The sequence below is a fragment of the Stegostoma tigrinum genome, chromosome 10 (genome assembly GCF_030684315.1).
Source record: "Stegostoma tigrinum isolate sSteTig4 chromosome 10, sSteTig4.hap1, whole genome shotgun sequence".
Lineage (NCBI taxonomy): Eukaryota > Metazoa > Chordata > Chondrichthyes > Orectolobiformes > Stegostomatidae > Stegostoma > Stegostoma tigrinum.
In genome coordinates, this window is record NC_081363.1 from 13,969,884 (window position 1) to 13,997,127 (window position 27,244).

The following is a 27,244-nucleotide window of genomic DNA, read 5'->3' on the forward strand; positions in this document are numbered from 1 at the left end:
TATGGCGCACTGACCTCTATATCTCCAAGGCCAGGCGCCAACTCTCCGACACCTCCTACCACCCCCACCCCACCCCCCCATTGATCATGGCCCCACCCCTGACCACTAAACTATCTCCCAAACCATCCACAACCTCATCACCTCAGGTTACCTTCCACCCACAGCCTCCAACCTCTGTTTCCCAACTCCGCACTGTTCTCTTCCATCAAAACAAATCTCGGAAACAATCAAGGAATTTGTTCCTGTGTTCAAGATATGACCTGAGATCCAAGTCTTTGCTTATACTTTCGGTTGGGAGTAACTTCCCTCAAAGCTGTGTACATTGCAGTCATGCAAGGAACGAGGCGGCTGTACAAAGACATTTCAGATTACCTATGCTTATCATCTGAGTGCAGCTCCTCTGACATATTGTGGCCCTTTAAGATCCATGCACGTTAAGCTTAAGAGGGACTGTGCAGTGCAACGACAGAGGTTCAGACAATAAAATGAAATCAGAGGGAATGCTGACCAAGGTGGAACTTAGCTAAAATAATCAAAACTGCAAAATAGCCAGGTTTCCAAAGATCACTTACTTTCTAATTAGAAAGTAGAAAATACAACATTTTTTAAAACAGGGTTCAGGTTTTTAGAAACAAATAATATTGAGGGATGGAAACAGATGGAAAAGATAACAACATAATTTTATTTCATGGTGTAACTGATAAGTGAACTGAATGACCAAGTTAGAATTACAGCAGAGCTCACTCAGCACAGGCACAGCAAGAATTAGAAGCAAATGATGTGGTCTAAGACAAAAATGAATCGGTACGACTATGACAATGTGACCTTAAAAATGATTAAGACACTTCCAGGGACACATTCCTTAATTTATTTTCTACTCACTCTGAAAGGGTTGCTACTTACCCCCTGAGCTGGGAATGGAAATTCTTTTGGAAGGACTAGTCTCGAATTCCGGCTGAGCTTCTGAATTCTGAACACTACTTGTATTCACTGACAATGCTGCAGCAACAGGACTGTATAAAGCAAGAAAAGCAAAATTAAAACTGCACACTTACACACAGCTAATCACAGAGCTATCACAGCACAAAGGCAGCCATTTGGACTGTAATGTTTGCACCTGCTCTCCAAATGAGGCAAGTGTTAACTCACCATTTTTGCATCCCTCCAATCTTCCCTCTGTACCACGCACATTCCTTTACAGATAATACTAATTTCTTACTAAAAGTCTCAATTAGACCTGCTGTTACCAGTAAACAAGGTCAGAAACCACGAGACACCCGGTTATAGTCCAACCAGTTTATTTGAAAACTTAAGCTTTCAGAACCTCGGTCCGCCTTCAGGTGTTCGTGAGAAAGGTAGTATCAGACAGAATTTACACGTAAAAGATCAAAGGGGCACACACCGCTGATGTAGTTAAAGCAGTTCGAAGATTTTAATTGATTAATATATATGTAATCCTCTAAATCCTTTCAAGTCACCATCCTGAGAGAACTAACAGTTTTACCAGTGTTAACATGAGGTGACATTTTAGGTTGTTTAGAATCTGTGTGTTTTGGTTCGGCTTTATTTCCAAAGTAAGAATTTATAAAATGCCACCTTGGCTGACTGTCTATAAATTATGTGCTTTTTGAACAAAATAGAATGTATCTGCAAATACAAATTCACCCCACAGATTTAAATATGCATGTGCAGGAGTGGGAGATGTGGGTTCATATAGCACTTACAGGAAATCGCACCACACTACTCCCCTGCACGTGTTCTTGCCCCCTTTCGTACACGCACACACACGAATCTACGGGGTGAATTTGTATTTGCAGATACGCTCTATTTTACTTTAGTCTGATACTACCTCTCTAACACCTGAAGGAGGATTGCGACTCCAAAAGCTTACGTTTTCATATAAATCTGTTGGACTATAACTTGGTGTCGTGATTTCTGACCTTGTTCACCACAGTTCAACACCGGCAACTGCACATCAGCAAACAAAGGATTCTAGATCTGAATTGTACGAATAGGTTTCTCATTACCCCATTTAACTAAATTCTTTGTCCTCTCCTTCATCTTTCCCTGCCTGCTTTATCTACATCCCTCATCTTTTTGGGCAAGAGAATGCAGAAATAATCCATAAAGGTTCATGTACTTTTAAAATCACGTCAGGCTTGCTAAATTTCATGCATCTCAATTCAACCAACAACTGTTACATGATGCTTCATGGGTAGAGGACTGGGTTACCCTACAAAGGTTTTAGTTCAGAAATTTTCAATTACCATGTCTGTACATTAGCTTTGAGAACTCCAACAGAGCAACTGATCTGAGTCAGGCCTTGAACAGGTCAGTATGAAGTATCTGCTGTGACGGTGGTAAGAATTAACATTTTTGCTCAAGTGTAATAACCTGCTCTTCATGCTCAGGCTGCAGTGCTGTCTAGCAGCAGGGCAAGAGAAAGAAAGCCAAATGTGTAAGCCTCTCCCAGTCAGTGCACATAACCTCTCCATCAGTAGATGCACAACAGCACCTCATGAAAATGTACAGAAACAGGCTCTTTCCTGGCTGCTGTCTAAAACCTCAGAGGAGGTTGAGCCCCTTGTCTAAGCCCACTGGAACGTGGGCAAAAATACTCGTAAAGCAAACCCACAGCCGCAGGCATTACTTTGTGTTGTGGACATCTTGAAAGAGTTGAAGGCTGGTGGAGCACAGCCTGACAAAAAACAAAATATGAACTAGAGACCTAAGGTAGAGGTATATTGAAACCTGTCGTCTTTCCAACAACTTTTGCAGCAAGTCAGTGTCTTATGTAGTGCTTTGTATTCCTTTTGACTCAACTGAAGAGGTTGAGAGGAAGGCTTGATAAGTGGGCAGCTCAGGATCTCTGTACATAGTGCACACTTCTATCCAGAGGACACTGCAGTTTTACTGCAGAACATTAAGACATGGAAGACAGGAGATTAATATGCCTGGCTTGACTATTGTGGAGAATGGGTGCTGTGCGCCTCGGACAGTGGGAGAGTTTATGCCCCACTGGTCAGCCACAATAGTTGGGCAACTCTTCTATAGTAAGGTGCTGACCCCGAGTCCATCATCTTCAATGCGTGCTTGGAGTTGGTGTCTGTTCAGGTGGATACAATCCATTGCACTACATAAACAAACAAAACAAAGATGTCTACTGCATAACTGTCAAGCTAGTAAGTCAGAAGCATGGGTAAAGGATCAACAGACAACTTCCAACTGATGAACACTACACAGGAGACAGGTGTGTGTGGATCATGATGAACAGCCTTCCTGTGTTGGGCATCACAGATGAGCAAAGGTAATGAGAATGAGCAGATGCTATTTGAACTTTGCTGCTATATGCTTCGTACCTTTCAGAACAACCTGTCCTTAATGCAATAGGTCACTGGCAGTAGCAGGGTCAGGAGAAATGACACTGATCAGACAACTTTCACATACTAACATACGATAATACCTGCTGCAGGGTTACGGTGTAACCCTTTAAATTCTTTCAAAGCAAAAAGGTCAGCAACATTGCTTATCCAAATAATAAGCCAAAAGTTCCTCGATTCAACTGAATACACATTCATAGCATTCCAATGTTAGAGTACAGAAACAAAATGAAACATACTTCAAGACAGCATCCATAATACTGCACTTTCAATATATGGGAAGCAACAGCAGAATGCAACTGAATGTTTCACAGTTCACAGTGGAATCAGTCATTGAAGTTAAACGGTCCAGACTAATTATGGCAGATCTGAGCAAGACACTGAATGAAGAGTTGCTTGAAATGAGCCCAACAGACAGACTGGCAGTGTGTTAATTAAGACTGGTTAGAACTTTGCTAGAACATCCAGAATATCTTTCCATACAATGTTTGCTCAGGGCATTATGAAAGGATCAAAATGATACAGACTCCAAAGAAAATAACGCCTTTGAAAACAAAGACAAGCAAGATCATCACTAACCGCAGTTCAAGAGATGGCTTGAAGACTACCTGAACTTGCACTCTAGGAAGAGCAACGTCAAGACATGTTCTGGACATCACAGAAAGCTGGGCATTGAAAGTACTTTGCAAAACCAGTGACATCTTTGACATGGGCAAAGCGATAGGTGACATAGCTACATCACCTGAATTCACAGAGCACAGGAAGCCACTCCTCAGTTAGAAGATGGGTCTCTAAACCCAAAACTATTTCTCGCTCCATAAATGTTGCCAGCAATTTCTGTTTTGGTTTCAGATTTCCAGCATCTGCAGTTTCTTCTTGTTCTGAAATTACCTGAGGTAGAAGAGCTGCAGCTTTTGCAAAGCTAACTTGTAGTACAAAACTGAGAACACCAAACTCTAGATCTGCTAAGCCTGATTCCTCAGTACACTCTTCACATAAATATACTAGCCAAGAGAAAAGGTTTAACAGTTTCCACCTTCACTACCTCTGACATGTTCTGGCATCACTTGGCAGGCCACAGTCACAAGGTCACAAGTCCTGAAGAATGTTAATTTTATCAGCATATACCAATTGCTAAGCTAACAGTATCTGTGCTGGCTTAACCAGATTCACTAGATGGATGAACCAAAGGTGTTCTGTATGATGAACTAGCCAGTGGGTCACAACCTTCTAGGTGACCTTACCTGCGTAACAAGGACAGCTGTTAGGAATGATAGTGGACATTGACAACTGGGAGACTTTAGCTATCAGCCATCACCTTTAGGAAGCTGACTGTTCAGAAAAGCTTTGAGAGAGACAGGCAGAGGCAAACTCATGAAGGGGCTTCTAAGGAAACAAAGGCCAATTGTGCACCTTCTCAGTCCACTATCTTCCATTTCAGTAAATGCTGCAGAGACTGCCATGCCAGAGTGGCGTTTCACACCAGGTGTTGCTTAATACACTTGATTACCATAACTCAAATCATCACCCTTCAAGATGAAAAGTTGCCACAGATGAGATCACATGCATATGTTAGTTTATCTATGAAGATTAATGTTTTGTAGGTCCACTGGAGTTTGTTTCACCACAAATCCCCATAACGTTCCATTGTTTTGTACATTACACAATTTTAAATTCCGAAGCCATATTCTAGATATGGTGCCAAGACAATAGATTTACAATAAAACCTTTGTTTAAAAGCAAATGCAGGAAGTAACATCTATGTTACCTCTGTGGGCTGCTGGAATTCTGCAACGGACTAGAAGGCACTAGCAAGCTGTGGTCACTGTCCAGAGAAGCTTCCATGCTATTTTCATCATCACAGTTGGCTTTGCTCCCCTCTAATGAATGCTTTGGATGAAAGAAGTAGTTTTAGCAAAGTTAGATAGCAAGTTCAGAATCTGCATTTCTTGGCACATTTTGTAAACCACTATTCATAGTGGGGGAAAAATCAATATTTAAAAAAAATTAAGTTTGACAGGACTTGACTACAGCAACACATCAACTTCTTTCCAAGGTGACAGTATAATTATCTGATGAGATAAATAAAAACAAATTAAAAAGAAACTAAACCATAAGCCAGGCTTCCTCAGAACAAGTCAACTTCAATAGGTTTGAAGACTAGTATCATACCATTAACCAAAGAATATGATGAGTCCGATTTTGATTCATAATAAGGCAAGGGATATGGCAGCCTCAATCAAAATTGTATCATAGCAACACTTGGTGCAATATGTGGGGAACTCAATTCCTCCAATCATTGAATCTTCTGGGGCAGCAAATCCCTTGATAGTTTCTGGTTGCAGACAGTTTTTTAAAAATATCCCTTATCCCCCATGCCTTCTTTTCCCTCTTCCACTGTAAGGAAGAATCCATGCTCTTCTGCAGCCTGATAATTCAACATTAAATTCCATCAATGCAGAGAATTTAATATATCGATATAATATAACGAAAACAGCCTCAAGTCCCTCAGCCTTTCCTCGTAAGACCTTCCCTCCAATACCAGGCAACATCCTAGTAAATCTCCTCTGCACCCTTTCCAAAGCTTCCACATCCTTCTTATAACGTGGTGACCAGAATTGTACGCAATACTCCAAGTGCGGCTGCACCAGAGTTTTGTACAGCTTCACCATAACCTCTTGGTTCCGGAACTCGATCCCTCTATTAATAAAAGCTAAAACACTGTATGCCTTCTTAACAGCCCTGTCAACCTGGGTGACAACTTTTAAGGATCTGTGTACGTGGACACCGAGACCTCTCTGCTCATCTATACTAAGATTCTTACCATTAGCCCTGTACTTTGCCTTCTGGTTACTCCTACCAAAGTGCATCACCTCACACTTGTCTGCATTAAACTCCATTTGCCACCTCTCAGCCCAGCACTGCATCTTATCTATGTCTCTCTGCAACCTACAGCATCCTTCATCACTATCCACAACTCCACCGACCTTTGTGCCGTCTGCAAATTTACTAACCCATCCTTCTACGCCCTCATCCAGGTCATTTATAAAAATGACAAACAGCAGTGGACCCAACACCGACCCTTGCGGTACAGCACTGGTAACTGGTCTCCAGGATGAACATTTCCCATCAACTACCACCCTCTGTCTTCTTTCAGCGAGCCAATTTCCGATCCAACTTACATTAGACAGAAATTAAACCCAATATTATTACTGCATTTGAACAAACGTAATTTATTTACAAAGGATGATGGAATATACGAGAGTTGACAATGCAACACAGCCACAGGTTCAATTTACCTTGCTATTATTTGTTCTTTGTATGGCGCACTAATTAAGCTGATGCTTTTTCTTAACAGACAAGGGAGAAAAATTATTCCATTTACACATCAGTTCAAATTAAATATAATAAATGTCATAGATTACCTTTTTCTTTTTTTGCTGGACATAACTAGGTAGAAGCAAATGGAGCTGTTTCCTTTTCACATGCATTGCTGCAATCCTCATATCTGTTTCAAACATTTTGCTGTTCATTGCTTGTCTATAAACTGTAATGGTAGGTGAAATTAATTTTCTGCTACTGAATTATTTTACAACTAAAACTGACCAAAAGGCCCCATCCTCGTCAAAGGTTCCTACAGAACATGTGCCAAAAGCATGATTTTCTCTCAACTGCTCAAATTGCAAACAGCAAAGTACAGGAGCTGTCACCACAGAAAATGGAGCTTGGTTGACAATATCCAGACATTGTTGAGATCATATCCACTTAATCATGTTTGGTAGCAAGTGACATTTTAATTTACAGGTATGGTACTTTGAATTTCTCTGCATGCAGCACCTTAGACAGGCCCACTTGAGCTCCTGAACATTTGGGCTGCTGTGCTATTAACACGAAACATAGTCAAAAAACCATGGGAGCCACTTTTGTCTCAGTGGCATAACGTGCCGGACAACAAGCCTTGTTATTCCCAGGGTTGTCACAAATTTAAAATGTTTTAACTGAAGCACACAAGATCCCCAATTTACCAGTCTGATAGACATTGGATAACAGAAAACAGACCAAGTTTCTGTGCTTACCATGAATGGTCAATTACAAGTCAATAGATTCTGTTAAAATAAAAAAGAGAACTGTGGACGCTGTAAATTAGGAGCAAAAAGAAAGTTGCTGTAAAAGCTTGGCAGCACCCGTGAAGGAAAAAACAGAGTTAACATTTTAGAGGTTCTGAGGAAGGGTCACCGGGCCCCAAACGCTAATGCTGTTTTTTCCTTCAATGATGCTGCCAGACCTGCTCAGCTTTTCCAGAAACTTTGTATTAGATTCTGCCATGTTGGAGCTGTACAGACTTTTGTTAGGCCACAGCTGGATCACCATGTGCAGTTCCTGTTATCACACTACAGCGTGAATATGACTGCACTGCAGAGGAGGTTCACCAGGACGTGGCCCGAGATGGAACATTTCAGCCAGAGAGAGGCTGGACAAGCACAAGTTTATTTTTTGGAGCAGAATAAGTTGAGGAGGGAAACTTGATAGAGGCATCTGAGATGACAGACATGATCAGGGTGAATAGAAAGCAGCTGTTCCCTTACTTGTTGGATCAATTACAAGAGGTAGTTTGAAAATCAAAGGCAGAAGATTTAGGAGAGAGTTGAGGAAAAAGTTTTCTTTTAAAACTCAGGATGGAGGAGGTTTGGAATACACTGCCTAGGAGAGTAATGGAGGTGGGTAGCTTTAACCTTTAGAAGTACTTTCATGAAGACTTGGAGTGTCAGAACATTCAAGGCTATGAGCCTCGTGAGAGAAAGTGGGATTTGTTATGATAGTGGTGTATTTTTTTGGTTCAGCAGGCTCAGTGGGCTAAAGGCCTCTTCTGTATGGTATAATTTTTATTACAGTTAAACATATCAACATATAATTCTACAACTTAAAACTCTAACCTTCTTCTAAAAGCCTCCTACATAGACAGGCAATAAACCTTAGTGTTATGGATGGAGGAGAAACAAATTACTTAGGCGACAGTTCAGTGACATTAGCCCTCAGCATTCAGGTACCGTTCATTTTGATTCCCTAGTCCTTTGCTTGAGCTTTCCCTTTAAGTTCTTTCAGTTGTTCAGTGGAGCCACAGCCTGATTTATTGCTTAAAAGCAATAGCTTAAAGTAATGGGGAGAAATCTAGCTTCTTTCAGTCATGTATATGACTGGAGAGGCAGACCGACATGCTCACCATCTCCCCTTCCAGAGCTCTGAGGGCTTCTCTCAGTATTGTTCACACCCACAAACCAACAAGAGAAAGTTATCAGACAAACCAATCAGTAATCTGTTGCTGGCTGAATCTCACTTTGTATACACACCCTCTTACTCGATCCTCCGTCAATCTTAAAGCAACAGTGTCAACATGACAAAATTTCTGGTAACTCACATTTTATAAGACAATATTGTCTTCAGTCCTTTTCCTAACTCAGTCCACAATTAAAAATTAAGTAAAATGAAAAAGGTACAACTTTTACGTAATGCAGAAAATATAAAAATCCTCATGTATTATATTAAAGCTGAACCTTAGTCATTAAATGATAGCAGGACTACAACCTGATATCTCTCAGATACAAAGGCATGGTTCAGATAAGTGGCATCTACAAGTTTGATCCAGTCTGGTCAAAAATTCTCTGTCACAGAAGAGGTGACTTTATTGGAAGTATCTCTGCTAAGTTTAGCTTGGTTTGGTCTTTAGGCCTCAGTCTTAAATGGCTTGCTTCTTCTTCTGAGACTGCTTCCTGGTTCTCAACCACAGCTCTATTAAGCGTTTTGCAAGTTTCAATACAATAAAATCACTCTTTTAAACTCGAGAGAAAACAGGCTTGTTGCTTGAACTTCTCCTTGAAGGGCACCCCACCATCCCAGGAATCAGTCTCAGGAGCCTGTTACATTCCTCTTATAGCAGTTATGTCTTTCCCTGATTAAGATGACCAAAACAGCACTCAGTAATCCTGACACTGTCTCAATATTTTACTTTATTCAAAGCAAGACATCTTTATTTATTCATAAGACCACTTGCAATAATGGCCAACATATTATCTGCATTACTAATTGCTTGATGCATCAGCATTTAAGATTTCAGTGACTTACTGAATTCTGCCAAAACATCAATAAATTAGACTATTAAGCAACAGCTCATTTTCTCCTACAATGTGTTTCTGCTTGAATTTCTGGCAACAAACAATATTTGATAACAACCATTGAATCCTTACGGAAAGAGGCTATTGAAACCATCAACTTCACACAACCCCTCCAAACAGCACACCACCCAAACCCGTAACCTTGCAGTTACCATGGCTAATCCACCTACCCACCATATCCCTGGACACCACAGGGCTAAATTAGCACAGTCAATCTTTGTGACTATGGGAGGTAACCAGAGCACCAGAGGACACCGGTGCAGCTACTGGGAGAACGTGCAAACTCCACAGAGTTACCAAAAGCTAGAACTGAACCTGGGTCCCAGGCACTGTGAAGCAACGGTGCTAACCACTGAGCCACCATGCCACCCATAATGCTGGCAATAATACTTCTGGTATAAGTTTGTAAAATGCTGAATTTATTGCACATTAACAGCTGCAGTATTCGTAGACATCACTTACCAGTATCTGTGAATGACTGAATGTCGTAGGTGAGGTCAACACTCAGATTCTCAGTGTTTTCCACTTTCTTAAAGACTATTCCAATGACCCACATTGTGCTGAATTCATCCCTGAAATAGAAAAGCATAGCATATAATTCCTCTTAATTTTATACACTATTACAAGTTATGCTGCAAAGCATTGCAAACCTTTCAAGTCAAGCCTTCTAATATTAACACCTTTAAGCACTTAATCTTTCATTTTTATTGTCTTGTTCACTAATAATTTAAAAACTATAAGCCTTAAAATGGACAAAAACACTAAATTACTTACTTCTCAGGATTGTCTTTGGGAGCTGGGAATGACTGCGGATTAACATGAGCCAGAGTAATGAACTCATTCTTTTCTAAGCTGCTAATAAGGATTCGGATTTTGGATTCCACCAAGCCCACCCTAAACAAAATAAAATTGTTACTGAGTGAAAATCAGGAGCTCCAGCAAACTACTTATGGCGCTGCATTTTGTCAAGGTTCAAACTAAAACCAGCTTCCATTTAATGCTTAAACAAGGTTAACATTCCAGGGTTGAGTAATACAACTAAGAAACGAGTAAACACAATTTTAAGTGTAAAACAGGCTTTTCACTTCTACACTGGCTTATCATATGGCTTGAGCCATTTAACCTGTCGAAATCAGTTACTTGAGAATGCAACAACTTCTGTAGATGAATGAAGCACTTGATATTTACGTGAGTCCCAAAACAGTTGACCTAATTTTGACAGCAACAAAAGGTGGTATATTTGTTAAGACATCAAAATAGCTCCCTACTCTTCTGCAAACAGTGCCATGGATGTGGGACGCTGATTTTTGTTTAATCAAACAGCATAGGTCTCATTCAATACATTAGCCTACATTTCTGTAGTGAAGCTCCAAATGTGGATTAAACACACACTTTTAACAATTATTCTGACGCAATCTTTTTCTCCCTAATATAAGGTTCACAGGGAACTAAACAAACCAACATTTTCCCCTGTTATTTTGCAAATAACTATCGTCCTTTGTCAGCTACTAATTTTTGACTACACTATTCTCATCATGGACCATTCTGACATCATTTAGAAAAGCCATACTCACCAAGGAACACAAGCAAATGGACTCCACAAGTTACTTCATGTTTAAATGTTCACCCTTTCCCACCCATGATTCAAGGGGTGCCTATAACCATTTGGTATCTCACAACAGTGGTTATCTCATGTGAAAACCTCAAATGTGACCAGGACGCCAATAGCTACTCAACGGTTGGAGCTATGATAAGTGCACATCTGTGCACCCAAAATTTGTAAAAAAAGTTATAATTAGAGAAGTGCTAAATCATTACATTAGAAGTCCTTTTCATATGAAATGGGGATAAGTAGCTTTGTCTACACACAATCATAACAACCCATCTAATTGGAAATGCTTTTTGCAACAGGCTCCAGAACTTACCACTCTAAGTGCTGTTTTTCCGTTGGGGCACTTGCCAGCAACACAATGTAATGCCTTTGAAAGGGAGGAAATATATTACTATGTGCATTCAATTGATAAAACTGAGTACTTCAATCTTGCTGTAAAAGATTTGCTAAATTTTTTTGTTTTGAAAATAAATGGAAATTAATCTTGCTTCTAACTGACATACCTTGAGTGAACTTGCATCAAATTCAGAGTTGAAACCTTTATTTCTGATGGCTCAATTATGCATGAATTCTGGTTTACGCAGTATCATTGTTCCACAGGGAAAGTCATTATCTTAAGATTTTTGGCAATTGGAAAATTTGAAAGACTGTGGACTGAAAACAATCAAGTCCAAGTAGGTGCACAAATATCATATCAAATTATGTTAAGACAATTAAAATTAGACACCTATCTGGTTCCACCAGAAAATGTCTCGATCAAAACCTCCAAGCAATCGTTCCAACTGGTTCTACACTACTTACTATGTGTAAGTGTACTTGGATGGAACAACAGCAGCATTTTTATTTGGAGCCAGAGAAGGCAAAAGTGATGGAGACCTAAAATATCTGCGTCGGGTTTGTAATCACCCCAACGTGCACAGTACCCCATAGCAATTCCTTCAACATGAACAACAGGGTAAAGAACAGATGACAAGGCTATGTATATCCTACAATCATACAGATTAGGTTCAGGAGTAGATTATTCAGCCATCAAGCCTGTTCACCATTCAATTAAAACATGGTGATTCTATTGTGATTTCAACTGCACATTCCCATCTGTCCTTGAACCCTTGTTACTCAAGAGTTGATCTCTGCCTTAAAAATGTTTAATGACTCTGCCACCATTGGTTTCTGAAGAAGTTCCAAAAGATTCTCAAAGCTCAAAAGGTCATCTCATCTCCATCTATGTTTAAGATATTTCCCTTTTCTAGTCTCTCCCACAAGGGAGAAGCATCCTTTCAGCATTACGATCTTGTTTGTTTTACATCACATTGGATTCTTCTAAACTCTAATGGATACAGGTCAAGCCTGTGAAACCATTCCTCAAAATCTCCATCCTGAGCATCAGTTAAGTGAACCTGCTTTGAAATGTTTCTAATGCATTTATATTTTTTCTTTAATAGGAAAGCAAAACTGAATGCAGTAGTCCAAATGTGGCTCCATCCAACATCTTACCTAACTACAGACAAACTTGTACATTTCATTCCCTTTGCAATAAACATTCCATTTACCTTTGTGATCATTTGCAACTAATATTTTAATTCATGTACCAGGACACCCAGATCTCCCTATACATCATGTTTACAACCACTTCATAATTTATACGTGCTGTCATTTTCTCCCTAAGAAAGAGGATTAAGTTTCCACATTTTCACACTGCCAATTTTTTGCCCACTAATTTAATATATTCATTTCCCTCTACATACTTATATTTTCAGAATGTACCCTTCTATTTTCATCCTATCTCCCATCAGCAAAATTAGCCATATAGTTATTGTATGGTCTTTCATGCCATTAATAAAGTTTTAAATAGTTGAGGCAGCCATAACCTGTGGCACTCCACCCACTGCATCCTGCCAACCCAAAAATAACTCATTTATGCCTATTTGGTTACTTAGCAATCCTATAGTTATGCTGTTAGAATTGTTTAATGGCTTGCATTCTTATTTTGCATGTACTTTTGATGTGGCATATTTTCAAATATCTTCAGTAAATCCATGTACTATACATCCACAGGTACCCTTTTATCCACACAGAAGTAGTAACAAGCGGGAAAAACTCCAATGAACTAGATTTTTTACAAAACCATGCTGGCTCTGCTTGACTGCATGAAGACTTTCTAAGTTCTATAACCTCCTTAATAACAAGATTCCAGCATTTTACATATGATGGATTATAAGATAACTCGCTTGTAATTTCCTGCTTTCTGTGCTCCCCTCTTCTCAAATAGAGGAGCTGTGTTCACCATTTTCCAATCTGGTGAGATCTTTAATGAGTTAGTACGATTTTGGAGAATTAAAACCACTGCATCTTTTTGGAGATTGCATCCTACTTTACTGATCACAACTGTACATGCAAGTGGTGATGCACACACCTATTTAACTCTATCACCAATCTAAATGTTAGCTTTACAGAGTTTGGCTCCAAACCAGTCACAAGTGCCCATTTCTTACAAGCAGCATCAACAAATAGAATGAGTCATTTCAATTAAAAAGAAGTGTTTATTTTAGAAATGCATTCCATACACATTTTACAATTATCAACACTGATCAATAACTCAAGAAATGCAGGTAATAAAATGCAACAGATTAAAATTAGTGATCCACATGCTTGTGAGCTCTCTTCATTGCCCCCCTTGCACATCACTTCGTCTGGTATTTTTACCTACATCCTACAACAGAGAAAAGTTTGAAGCAATCCACCCATAGTAGATGGCTTGGAAACATTTGGCCTAGATCTATTGTCCAATGATAACTGATAACTAGCCACAGTTAGGGCTGCAGTGGCACCAATTTGGCCATGTGTACTAACTGGAGTAGAAAAGACAATATGCTTCAATTAAATGTAGCACCAGTATGGAATTTGGATGTTTTGCCATGAATGTATTCACATAGATCTACAGCAGTGTAGGGATTTCTGTTCAGTTGTTGTATACAATACCTGAACTTCAGAGGTTGCCGAGAATATTGACTCAACATGTGCCCTTGCTCTTACACTCCATTGAAAGCGTAAGTGAATGCAGTTTGTCCTGCCACATACATGCCTACTAAAACTGCTCATTATTGCTTGGGATCACTGTTAGCAATTTTTCAAGCTTATCAAGCTAACCAGAACATCTTCCTTACAAATGTTGGTGACTTTTTGGTATCTAGGTTTGAAATTTTCACCCAAGGAAGTAAAACACAATGAAATGATACTCACGCACACCGCTTTGCAATACGCTACTTACCGAACAAACAGAAAAGCAGTACATACCCTGTTAATAGGACCATTACTCCTACACATTCAAACATGCAATTAGCTATATCAGGATTCTAATTCATCACACAGGACTCATTAACATAGGTTTAACACAGAATTCTTCAAAATCAAAAGGCAATACTTATGTCTAAAAGGCACCTTGGCTGACATGTTGATCATGGCTGATCATCCAATTCAAAAGCCTAATCATACTTTCTCCCCAAAATCTTTGATCCCATTCACCCAAGTGCCGTATCTAGTCACTTCTTGAATACATTCAATGTTTTAGCATCAATTACTTCCTGTGGTAATGAATTCCACAGGCTCACCACTCTTTGGGTGAAAGCTGGTCTCATCTCCATCTTAAATCATCTAGTCCAAATTCTCAGTGACCTCTGGTTCTGGACACACCCACCATGAAGAACATCCTCCCTGCACCTATCCTATCCAGTCCTGTTAGAATTTTAAAAGATTCTATTCTGCCTCCCTTTCCCTGTAATCCTACAATTTACTTTTCAGATACTTCCAATTTCCTTATAAGTTAACACTAATCTAGTGTAAATCTGCCATTGAGTGAGCCAGCTTTATAACAGAATTGAATCCAACTGAAGACCTCAAATTTACCTAATCGAAAACCATGAACATGTGCACATTATTGTTATCATGTCATTACTATCATGTCTCTACTTGGTCCCTATTTAAAACTGGTTTCTTTTAATCTGCTGCTTTTGTATAACTAAAAAGACAAGCTGAGGTTAAGTTTTAAAATTCAGAAACAAAAATAAAATTGCCAAAAAAGCTCATTAGCATCGGCAGCATCTGTGGAGAGAAAGAGTTAACGTTTCGGGTCGAGTGACCCTTCCTCAGAACGCGAGGGTCACTTGATCTCAAATGTTAGCTCTGATTTCTCTCCACAGATGATGCAAGTCCTGTGGAGCTTTTCCAGCAATTTTGGGTTTTGTTTCTGATTTGCAGCATCTGCAGTTCTTTCGGTTTTTATTAAGTTGATGGACACAGATAGAAAAGTTACGCCCATCTTAGATAAGGAACATAGCTTTAAAGATGAGAAGAAAAGATTTTAAATGATATGAACAATATCACTGAATTATGTATTTACAGGTAGTGATTAGGTAAACAGTAGTTCAATAAAATGAGTAAGTTGCAAAATATTTAAATAAAATCAAGACGTTCAACACATTAAAATTAAACTCAGCTTATGCCCTGCATTGCAGACAAAGTTAAGGCTTTAAACAGTTAAATACCTCTACAAAAAGGATAGTCAACATTCAGTGCAATCAAAAAGAATTGAGGGAACAAAGATGCAACTCAATTCTTATTTTGAAGTTTCACATTTTACCACTAAATTATTCAATTCACATTTAGAATGGAAACTGCCCATGAAAATAATTCATGTAGTTAGAAATCACTTTAAAATTTGTTTGATTAGGACTTGGTCTGTAAATTATTTTAAAATCTGGTTATACGGTTATCAATAAAGATACATAGTCTTGTATGCTGTTTATCAAGGGCTTGCAATATTCTTGAGCCATTTTTTATGAAGGTAAACTAACAATTAACTTTGCACCACCAGCTTTTCTCATTACCAATGCAATCCATTTACCATTTAGTGTCATGCTCAGGTTTAAATATTTAATTTCCTTTTAAAATCTAACAGTTTTCACATTCTACCCTCTTATCTCTTCAGTTGCAACTGTAGATTGATAACTTGCTAATCTACCTGACAAAGGTATTGGGCTCTCCCTATTCATGCCATCATAATTAAAACAAAACACAACCATCACTTTCCCACTCCAAACCCCTCAACTGTTGGTTATCCATTGTGTCATCCTAAAAGGTATACAAATGACTTTAATATCCCTGCTAAGACAATGCTGCACAAAAATTGCAAACCTGTCCTTTAATCATGGCAGAATTATTGTCCAGCTTGTCAAACATACATTTACGACAATATGATAAATGTGACACCTGCATCCCTATATATAGCTCACTCAGCAGTATACTTCAGACTTGCCTCGTTAACATGGTTTATCTTGCCTTCCAAAAAGGAAATGCTTCAAAACTACACAAACCAATGGTGTCCCTTCTTCTACCAAAAAGCTTCAATGTTGGAAATCAGAAATCAAATCTGAAAATGAAGAGAATCACAGCATGAAATGCTGTTCCTCTGACCAAAACAGAATTGCTGGAAAAACTCAACAGTTCAGGCAACATTTATGGACAGGAAGCTTTTTTTTTTAAATTTGATAATGGTTTCATGGTCTTCCTAGGTGTCAATTATCGTTTGAAATACAGATAAGGAACAGATTTTCCACTCCATCTGAATGGTTCTCCAAGATTCTAGAAGGCTATTTAATCCCGCAAGTCTAATGCACCATTTTATGAGGTCATGCCCTAAATTCCAAACAATTAAAACACTAAGATGCAATGAAGTTCTAAAGTGTTTTCTATTGTTTTATCTCTAGCAATGCAGATCAGCACAAAAGGGCTGAGCTCAAAAATCATAGCTTTGGCCAAAATCCATGCAATGGCAATAAAAAAATAAAAAGCACAAGCTTGTTATAATTACTCAGTTGGAAACTCGAGGCACAAGCCAAGCAGGACACAACCCTGAAGATTCCAGATGACCGAAAGCAATGTTGGTAGTGTGAAAAAAAAAGTACATTACTGTAGATCCTAACTAGAGTTTAATGGAATAAAAAGTAAACCAATCCAAGTTCTGGAGGACAACAGTTAAGTAAAAACTGTTCAAAGAGCAGCTGTGAAACCATTTCTATATTGTAACAAACCTGAACAAGTGAAGTAATTGTTGATAAGCAACCTTGGGTCCTTCTAGTGATATATAAATGGTTAAACTACTAAAATCTGAACTTTCAATTTGCAATATCAATTCAGTTTCTAACTCCTAGTTTGAACATTTTGGATTTTATTTATTACTTCATGCAGCTGTCTTTATTCAGTTTTCTTGAATATTTTTGAGAACAGCAGATTGGCTTCAGGTATAAAAAGAAGTGATCCAACAACCTAACAGAAATGGAGTTACAAACTCAATCACCTTTGGTTCTCAAGTGTTTCCTGACTTCACTCCTGAAAGGCCAAAATTTAATTTCTGGCTATGCTCCTTCATCCCAACTATTTTTCCAACCAGACCCTGGAAATATCTTAAGAACTTTGATCAAATAAGCGCTTTTAAATCTCAGAGGGTGTAACTGTTGAATTTTTCTTTATAAATTAACACTTGAATGTAAGGCATCATCCTGCTAAATTTACCTCAAACCTCCGTATCCTTCTTAAATATAAGGCCCACAAGTACCTTGGGTGTGTTAGATGCTAAGGTGTGTATTGTGCAGTGTGACTTTGAACAGGGTGCCTGTATTTCAATTTCCTTTTTGAATCTGTACACAACATTTTCAAGTTTCAGGAGTGTAGATCCCCAAGTCCGTTAGGACCTTCAATTTTTTGGGGCCAGGTGAACCAATCACTTATTTACCAGTTCAGTAAATAAAGTGCCTTATTAACCCATTCCAATAGGACCCAGCCTTGCCCCAACTGGCTGAAGTACAGTATCCTCCAATCACAGTACCGGCACCAGTGACCTATAAAATTAAATGCTCCTTTCTCATGGCATTGCTTCAGCTATATCTTTACCTCTAACTTGCTTGCCCTAAACCAGTCCGCAAATTGCTCAGACTAACACTTCACCAATTTAGCTCTTCATACGCTGAACAGGATCTTTCATTCTTCAGAGTTAATCTCAAAAACAACTAGATTTTGTCCCCTCCAGCACATGGTATGAGAATCCCTTTGCCCTAGCACCAGGTTGGCCATATGTAGTGAACTCGTTTCAAGGAATTCCATCCATCTGGTTATTGCATTTTGGACAATATTATGCTGCTTCATCCCTACTCCTCCCTTTGGGCGAACTCCTGGTGCAACATGATATTCTAGTTGGGTTCCTGGCAGCCTTCATCTTCAGTCACAAAGTACGTTCTAAATGTTGAAGTTCAGTTACTGCAAATCCTATTGTATGCCCCAGAATTCTCTAATAATGTGTAGATATGGTGGTTTATAGGGAGCTAGAAAGAATGCTCTGGGGTTGGCGTGGACTTGTTGGGCTGAAGGGCCGGTTTGCACACTGTAGGGATTCTATGATTCGAAAGTATATTTTTTGTCACATCCATGTTATTCTGATCCTGTATCCTCTACATGACAAGGCCCAAGTGTGGAACAAACTGCCCAGATACTCCCTTCCCTCACACTACACATCAGAATACCTCCAATTCACACACCAGCTCTGTAGATGTGTCTGTTGTACAGGTTCAGTATCCATCCACTGTAATTGGGACAATCTGTTGTTCTGCTGTGTGAGTGGATTTCAAAAAAATGGTAGAGGACAAATGTATTTGAAAATGCAATAAATGCAGGACAGCACTGACCAGAATAACGAGGACAGATCGGCCATAAAGAGTTTAAAAAAGTGAATGAACAGCTATATAGATGAGGCAAAAGATTTGAGACATTAATGAATTCAGATAAGCTTTTCTTCATTCTACCTTGATGGACGCTGAAGGATTAATTTTTCCAAGGCAGTGGAGGAAATTAGTTAAATTACATTCAATTCCAGGTCTGCTACAAACAACAAATGCAAGATACAAATGGTGTCTGAATGTTACTTCAAACACTAAACACTTAAGGCTGAGAAACATACTATATGAGCCATTATGTTCAGTTCTGCAAATTATCACAAATCTACAATCAAAAAGTCAGACACCAAGGTTTCAGGAGACAATATTTTTACCTTGTTCCGAAATCAAATGCACATGACAAAAGCATGAAAAAACATACAGATTTCAGCCTGTTAAGCCTATTCAATACAATCATGGCGATCTTGGGCTTCAACTGCACTTTCCTGGCCGTGCGCTATGTCCCAGGATTCCCTGGGACTCCAGAAATCTACATATTCTAATCTTAAAATGTATGAACAATGGAGTATCCACATTCCTCCAGAGTAAAGAATTCCCAACATCCAAAAAAAGTTTGAATTGAGTGATTTCTACTGATTGGAGTCTTAAGTGATCAATACCGCATCTTGAGACTTCGGTTTCCATTGGCCATGTCTCTCTCTCAGCATTCAACCCATCAAGATCCTTCAGGATCCTGTTTCAATAAGTTCATCTCCCATTCTTCCAAACTCCAGAGAATAAAGGCTTAATTTACTAGCCCACAGAAAGCAGCCCACTTAAGTACAGCCCATCCTTAAAAGTAGATTATTCCATGTTTAGACTTGCAGAAGCTGTGTATCTGTAGCAAGATAACTAATTTTGGAAAATAAATAGCTCATCTACTCTCTGCAATTCAAATCAAAAACTCTATAGAGCAGACCATCAAGTTCTGAGATTTTAGTTGCTCAAGTCTCACCACTAATTCATAGATTTTTTTCAGCTAATTTAATTTCCTTACTTATTTTAGCCCCTGGGTTACCCTTCACTTCTGGTCTGCAACTCATGTTTTCCTGTGTGCAGGCAAACAAAATATTTGTTCAATGCATTTGTTTACTCACTCCCCATAATAATTTCTTCAGTCTTTGCTTTTAAGGGACAAATGTTTACTTCAGCTGCTCTGTCCCCATAAAAACACGATTTTACATTTCTGGCTAATTTAATCAGTTTAGTTTTGTTTCTAAATCAACTCCGGGTGGCTTTTTTCTTATTTCTACAACAGCGCCAAATTCTGAGACTTGTTACTATTCTTTGTACTATTACAAGTCCTATTTTTTTTAAAATGAAAGTCTAATTCTATTCCTAACTTTGAATTTGTTTTCCTAAATGCAAAGAATTGGTATTACACATTTTGAACTGTTCCTTTAAATGCTAACTATTATATCCTTTGATCTATTTACCTAGTTACCCCCTCACACCTACATAACCAGATGTAGATGCTGGATGAACACAGCAGGCCAAGCAGCATCAGAGGAGCAGGAAGGCTAACGTTTCAGGCCTAGGCCCTTCTTCAGAAATGGGGGAGGGGGAAGCGGATTTTCTGAAATGTCTAGGCCCACAATGTCAGCTTTCCTGCTCAGCCTGTGTGTTCTTCCAGCTCTATACCTTATCATCTCAGATTCTCCAGCATCTGCAGTTCCTACTACCCCTACATAAATCGCTTTCTTTACGTTTAAGATACTTGTGTGATTGGAACCCATCACTTTCAAATTTAACAAGGTTACGACAATCACCACTTCGTCAATCCAGTGGATCTATTACTTCTATACTTATAATAAACAGGCCCAAGATAACATTACTCTTCGTCACTTCCACATCGTATTGCTCCAGGAAATGGTCACAAAAAGCTCATCTTTTATTAAGCTGTCAAGCGTTTCAAAAATTAGAAGTGTCCTGGCAGCTGTCTTGCTATTCAGAACAGAGGAATCTTGGAGTACTTGTTCACAGATCTCTGAAGGAAGCAAGATAGGTTAATATGGCAGTTAAAGAAGCATCCAGGACACTTGCTTTTATCAGTCAAGGCACAGATAACAAGAGCAGGGAGGTTGTGGTAGAGCTGTATAGGGCTTTAGTTAGGACAGAGCTGGAGTACTGTGCAAAGCTCTGGTCTGTACCCTATAGGATGGATGTGACTGAATTGGAGAGAATACATAGGAGATTCACCAGGATATTGCCTGGGATGGAACATTTCATCAGTGAAGAGAAGCTGGGTAGGTTACAGTGCTTTCTTTAGAGTAGTGAAGGCTGGGGGTTCGGCCGGGGGGGGGGGGGGGGGGGGGGGGGGGGGTGGGGGGAAAGAAGAGAGAGAGGAAACTGCCATCCTTAGCTGGTCTGGCCTACAATGTTACTCCAGACCCACAGCAATGTGGCTGACTCTTATCTGCCTGCAGGACAATTAGGAATGAGCAATAAATGCTGCCTAGCCAGTGACACCCTCATCCTGAGAGTGAATCATGAAAAATAAACCTGACTGAGGTAAATAAGATTATGAGGGGTATAGACAGAGTGATAAGGAAGTAGCTGTTTCCTTCAGCTGAAGGGTCAATAATATGACTATATTAAGGTGAAGGGTAGGTGGTTTGAGAGATTTATGGAAAAATGTTTTCACTTAGTGTTGGGGGTTTGGAATGTACGCCCAAAGGGTAGCAGAAACAGGAAACTTCATAACTTTTAAAGCTCGTGAACGAGCACTTCAAAGGGTCATAACATTCAACACTGAGACCACAAACCAGAGAATTCCATTTGTCCCAAGTCTGCTCCACCATTTAATCACGACCTAAGTTTCTCACTGCCATTCTCCTATCTTCTCTCTGTACTAATCAAGGATCTCTGTTTAAAGAGGCTCAATGACTTCACCTCCACACCCCCCCTGCAGCAATGAGTTCCATAGGTTTACAACTCTGGCTGAAGAAATTCCTCCTCACCACAGTTCTATAGGGTCCTGCCTTCACTGAGGCTGTATCTTTGGCTCCTTGTCTTTTCTGCAAGATCTTCACGTCCACTCTAGCCAGGCCTCTCAGCATTTTCCACATTTCAATCAGATCTACCCACCCTCCCCAACCACCAAGATTCTTGCTGTGAAGCTCCGAGACCCCTCCAGTGCCAGCACATCCATCATGTACATGGGCCAAAACTGCTCACAAACATTCCAAATGCAGCCTGACCAGAGCATTATACAGTCTCAGCATAACAACTCTGCTCGTTTAAGTCCTTTTGAAATGATTACCAACATCGCATTTATCTTCCTAACCGACAAATGAACCTGTATGTTAACTGTAAGAGAATCTTGAACTACAGTTAGAAAATATTCTTCCTACTGTCGGAAGGAACCTAACCTCATATTTTTCCATATTGTATTCTATTTGCCACTATTTTGCCCAGTGGCCTAGTCTATCCAAGTCCTTCTGCAGCCTCTCCACTTTAACATTACCTGCCCGTCCAGCTTATGTCAGCTGCAAACTTGCAAAAATGCCTCCAGTTCCTTTGCCCAGATCCATTAATGTGTAATGTCAACAGATGTAGTCCCAACACCAACCCTGTAAAACTACTAGTCACTGGCTGCCATTTCAAAAAAAGATTCCTTTATCCCTCACATCCTAGTGCCAGTCAGCCAATCTTTCATCCACCACACCCATTGTCATGGCCTTTTAATCTTATTTAGCTGCCTCCTTTGCATCACATTGTCAAAAGCCTTCTGGAAACCCAAACAGATCATGTCCACAGGCTCTCAGTTGTTTAACTTGCTCATTACCTCAAAAGAACTCTAACACTTGTCAGGCACAGTTTCCCCTTGATGAAGCCATGCTGACTCTGCCCCTATTTTACCATGCACTTCTAAGCACTCATCTTTATTAACATGCTCTGAAATTTTGCCAAAGATTGAGGTCAGGCTAACTGGCCTATAGTTGCCTGTCTTCTGCCTCCTTCCACTCTTAAACAGGGATGTTACATTAGCCATTTTCTAATCCTTTGGGACCTGGCTCCAGTGTTTTCTGAACTACCACCACACCTCTACAATCTCCTTCAGAACCCTGGGGCACAGCCCAACTGAACAGGGTGACCTATCCACTTTGTTTCTCAAACACCTTCCCTTTAGCAATGGCCACTACATTCACTTCTGCCCCCGATTCTCCTGAAATTCAGGTGTGCTGGTGGTGTCCTCTACTGTAGAAACTGACGCAAAAGCACAGTTAGTTCTTCTGCCATTTCTTTGTTCCCTATTACTAATTCTGTAGCCTAATTTTCCAGCAGTCTAATGTCCACTATTTTCTCTTTTACAGCTTAAAAAGCCTCATGCAATCTACTTCTATATTACTAGCTTGCTTACTTTCTCATTTCATCTCTCCCATCTCCCATTATTTTTACTTTTCCCCGCTGGATTTTAAAGGCTTCCCATTAATCATCACCACATTGTATGCTTTTTATTTTGCTTTTATGCTGTTCTTGACTTCTCTTGTCAGCCATGGTTGCCTCATCCTCCCCTTGGCATGCTTCCTTCTTTGGGACAAACTTCCACTGTGCCTCCCAAATTATCCTCAGAAACCCCTGCCACTTGCTGCTGCTTCATCTTTACTGTCAGGCTCCCTTACCAATTAATTGAGACCAGTATTACAGTTTACTCAATTGTAATACTGTTACATCCGATTCAATCTTCTCTCTCAAATTACAGGGTGAATGCTATCATATTATAGTCACTGCCTCCTTGGCATTCCTTCACCTTCAGCTCCCTAATCAATTTTGCCTCATTACACATCACTAAATCCAGAACTGCCTGCTCCCTAGTGGGCTCTAACATTGGCTGCTTCAAAAAAAGTCTTTGCAGACAGACATTTCATGAATTCATTTCTTGAGATCCACCACCAGACCACCTGCATACTGAGGTCTCCCATGATTATTGTAATTGTACCTTTCTTTGGTATCTCCTCAAAAGCTTTCATGGCCACATCCTGACTGGGAAGCCTGCACACAACTTCCATTAGGGTCTGAAATAACAAGGTGCAGAACTGGACGAACACAGCAGGTGAAGCAGCATCACATTTTGAAATTTCAAAAGGAGGGTCTAGGCCCAAAACGTCAGCGTTCCTGCTCCTCTGATGCTGCTTGGCCTGCTGCGTTCATCCAGCTCTACACCTTGTTCTCAGATTCTCCAGCATCTGCAGTTCCTACTATCTCCTTCCATCAGGGCCTTTTGTCCTTTGCAGTTCCTCAACTCTACCCACACAGATGCTACACTTCTGACTATCACTTGCTACCAATTTAGTTTCATTTCTTAATAACATGGCAACCCTGGCCTTCAGCTAATGCTTTCAATAGGATGTGTAACCTTGGATATTCAGTTCCCCACTCTGGCCACATCTGTGGTACCCACATTGTACCTGCAAATGTTAATATGCAGGAGTTCATTTACCATTTTGCATACTGTGTGCATTTAAGCACAACACCGTCAGTCCTGCACTGACTGCCCCCTCCTCTTCAGGTGCTGCAAATTCATGACCCTTTCCATACTCTATGCTATTACATATTTTGGCAAGTTCAGCAACCCCTGCCTCCATTAACATTTTCCATTCATCCGAACCAGAAACAAACTATTTGCTGTCTTCACCAAATCAAAACAAATGCATTTTCACTGGATGATTAAATACTGATTTGGTTTGTGACCTTAGTTTATTTATTTCCCACCCCTCTCACCGGCCTCTCCTGACCTCTGGGGAAGATGTCCCAAGAATAGTATGATGATACAATTAAATTAGCACTTCAACATGATCAAACAGCCTTTGTAACAAAGCATAACAGTTACCCACTGATATATTACGGTCTGGGAAACAATTTAAAGTTCATATACCAGGAGCTCTAGTTCATTTTACCAAAGTTTTCACACTTACAAATTCCTCACATTTCAAATATTTTATTTATGGACTTTGTCAAGGATACTATGAACAGACAGACAAACATTTCACCATTTTGCTAAGAAAAAATGTTTTATTTGGAAAAATGGATACAGAGTTATGACAGTTCAATCATATTACTCTTGGTCTACCATAAGGATATGCCAAAATTTTGAAGATTAGCAAGTCAGATCCTAAACATCAAGAATCTCACTTAGAATACATTCTTTTTCAAGAAACCCATCTTAATACTAGTCATAGGTTTCAGAAAAATATTTTAAGGAAATATGAAGTAAAAAGGCATTTCATAATACCAAATTAATTCACATTAATATTTATATTAAGCAAATTTACGAATTAAGTAGTCTATCACATTTGCATTAGATCACACTACAATGCCTATGTTCCAGTTAGTCAATCACTGTAGATCAATCACTATCTAGATGGAAATGTGCTATTCAGGCTGAGACGTAGCAACTTAGATGCTCGGTGCTGGGTTGCAATCAAATAAGAATATTTGTGCGAGTTACTTCTTTTTTTCTTGGGAGCAGAGTAAGAGAAGTTGCCTCCAGGTATGGGAACTGCAAGTGAAACACAAGCTAACCCTCTCAATCTTTGCCCCACTCATAAGTAATTGAATACATACTTGTACTTCTGAAAGAAGTTTGGAGCTTCAAAGAGTTTGGACCATTCCATTTTACCCATTAAAATTTCATCTGTGATCGAAAGACCTGTGAGGAAACAAAGTGGATTCCTTACCTCTACTTACATGTAATATAAGGAGGACTGAAAGGCACGATTGGAGTCTTAGGAAATGTTTAATAAATGTACAGAAGCTTCCAAAACAAACCATAAAGTTACTGATGAAACACTGATTGAGAAATCAATACATTTACATTCTCCACAGATGCTGCGATATTACTGGCATTGTTTTTAGTTACAAAAGATTACTCACCTTGCTTAAACTCCTCCATCATCACTGCACGTGTAGATGCAGAGACGTTGTATGTAGAATTTTGTTGTGGATAGGCTGGCGTGATTATTGGCATGAGATGGTATCTGTCACTTGGGTTAACCTATACACAAAATAATAACAGTTGTTACAGCTAAACGTGCAATTCATCAAAATTAGAGTCAACAAAATATTACTCTTAAATCTGACGGAATTTCTAATTTTGGATAACTATTTTCAAAAAAATCTCCCAGATGGTGATACAAAGAACAAAAAAAATTACAGCACAGGAACAGGTCCTTCGGCCCTCCAGGCCTGCGCCGATCGAGATCCTCTGTTGGAAACTGTCATCTATTTTCTAAAGGGCCTGTGTCACTTTGCTCCCTGTCCATCCATGTACCTGTCCAGAAGCATCTTAAAAGACAGTATTGTGCCTACGTCTACCACCTCCGCCAGCAACGCGTTCCAGGCACCCACCATCCTCTGCATAAAGAACTTTCCACACATATCTCCCACAAACTTTCCTCCTCTCACTTTGAACTCATGACCCCTAGTAATCGAGTCCCCCACTCTGGAAAAGAGCTTCTTGCTATCCACCTTGTCCATACCTATTATGATTTTGTAGACTATGACAAATGCTTGTATGCTTTTGACAGAATTACAAAACAGACAGGCAATTTGACCCTACAGTTTTATGTCCCACATGAGCTTCTTCCTACCTTAAAAATCATTACATCCTATTTAGTGCTCTTGTATTACAGATAATTTTCTCCATAAAAGCAATGCATTGATGCTGCACTTTAACTGTTACAAGAACTAAACGTAAATACAAACTGAACAGTTAATAGTGATGCAGAGTTATTTTACTTAAAACTGGTATTGCAAAGCATTTGGTACCACATATGCCAAAATAAATTAGTACATCAATCCCCTCAGCTTTTATACATTCGAGTTGGAAATCAAATTAACCAAGTATCTTCACCAGAATGACATTTTATGAAGAGGCTACACAGTTAGTCAGCAGTGAAGTCAGTATACTAATATCCTTTAGCGAGGGAAAGAAGCCTTCCTTTTCTAGTCAGGTCTACATGTCACTTCAAACTTTCAGTAATGTGGCTGACTCTTAACTACCCTCTAGGAAATCAGTATGGACAACAGCAATGGAACTCAACTCAAGGAGTAAAAGATTCAGAAAGAAACTACCTCAAAAAAACATCAATTAACACTGCTGCATTCCAAACTCCCAATTCACTATAAACATACCCGTGGATCCCATACTGGTAGATTCAGATTGCAGTCCTCTGGTTGCTTTAGTAAGACAGGATTAGGCCATTCCCTGTCAAGAGAAAATAACAGCATTGATACTACAGAATGACCTTAAACACACGGCAAAAACAAACTTCTGCCAGTTTAGTCCGAGCCACTAAATTGCTACTTTATAACATCACC

At 39.5% G+C, this 27,244-nt stretch overlaps 1 protein-coding gene across 3 annotated transcripts in view; it reads right to left on the reverse strand.

Annotated features, from left to right (window-relative positions):
* LOC125455594 (poly(A) polymerase type 3-like) overlaps positions 1-27,244 on the reverse strand; it is a 91,357-nt gene that overhangs the window by 13,114 nt on the left and 50,999 nt on the right. For 2 of the 3 annotated variants that reach the window (XM_048537753.2, XM_059649016.1), the window contains 9 exons: positions 27,059-27,131; positions 25,799-25,919; positions 25,490-25,574; positions 11,476-11,529; positions 10,325-10,444; positions 10,013-10,122; positions 6,806-6,927; positions 5,149-5,270; positions 904-1,013 (listed from right to left, as the gene is read on the reverse strand). In XM_048537753.2, the coding sequence (XP_048393710.1) occupies positions 904-1,013; positions 5,149-5,270; positions 6,806-6,927; positions 10,013-10,122; positions 10,325-10,444; positions 11,476-11,529; positions 25,490-25,574; positions 25,799-25,919; positions 27,059-27,131 (917 nt within the window). Of the gene's footprint in view, positions 1-903; positions 1,014-5,148; positions 5,271-6,805; positions 6,928-10,012; positions 10,123-10,324; positions 10,445-11,475; positions 11,530-25,489; positions 25,575-25,798; positions 25,920-27,058; positions 27,132-27,244 lie in introns of those variants that run through there. The other variant, XM_059649017.1, reaches the window with a different exon arrangement.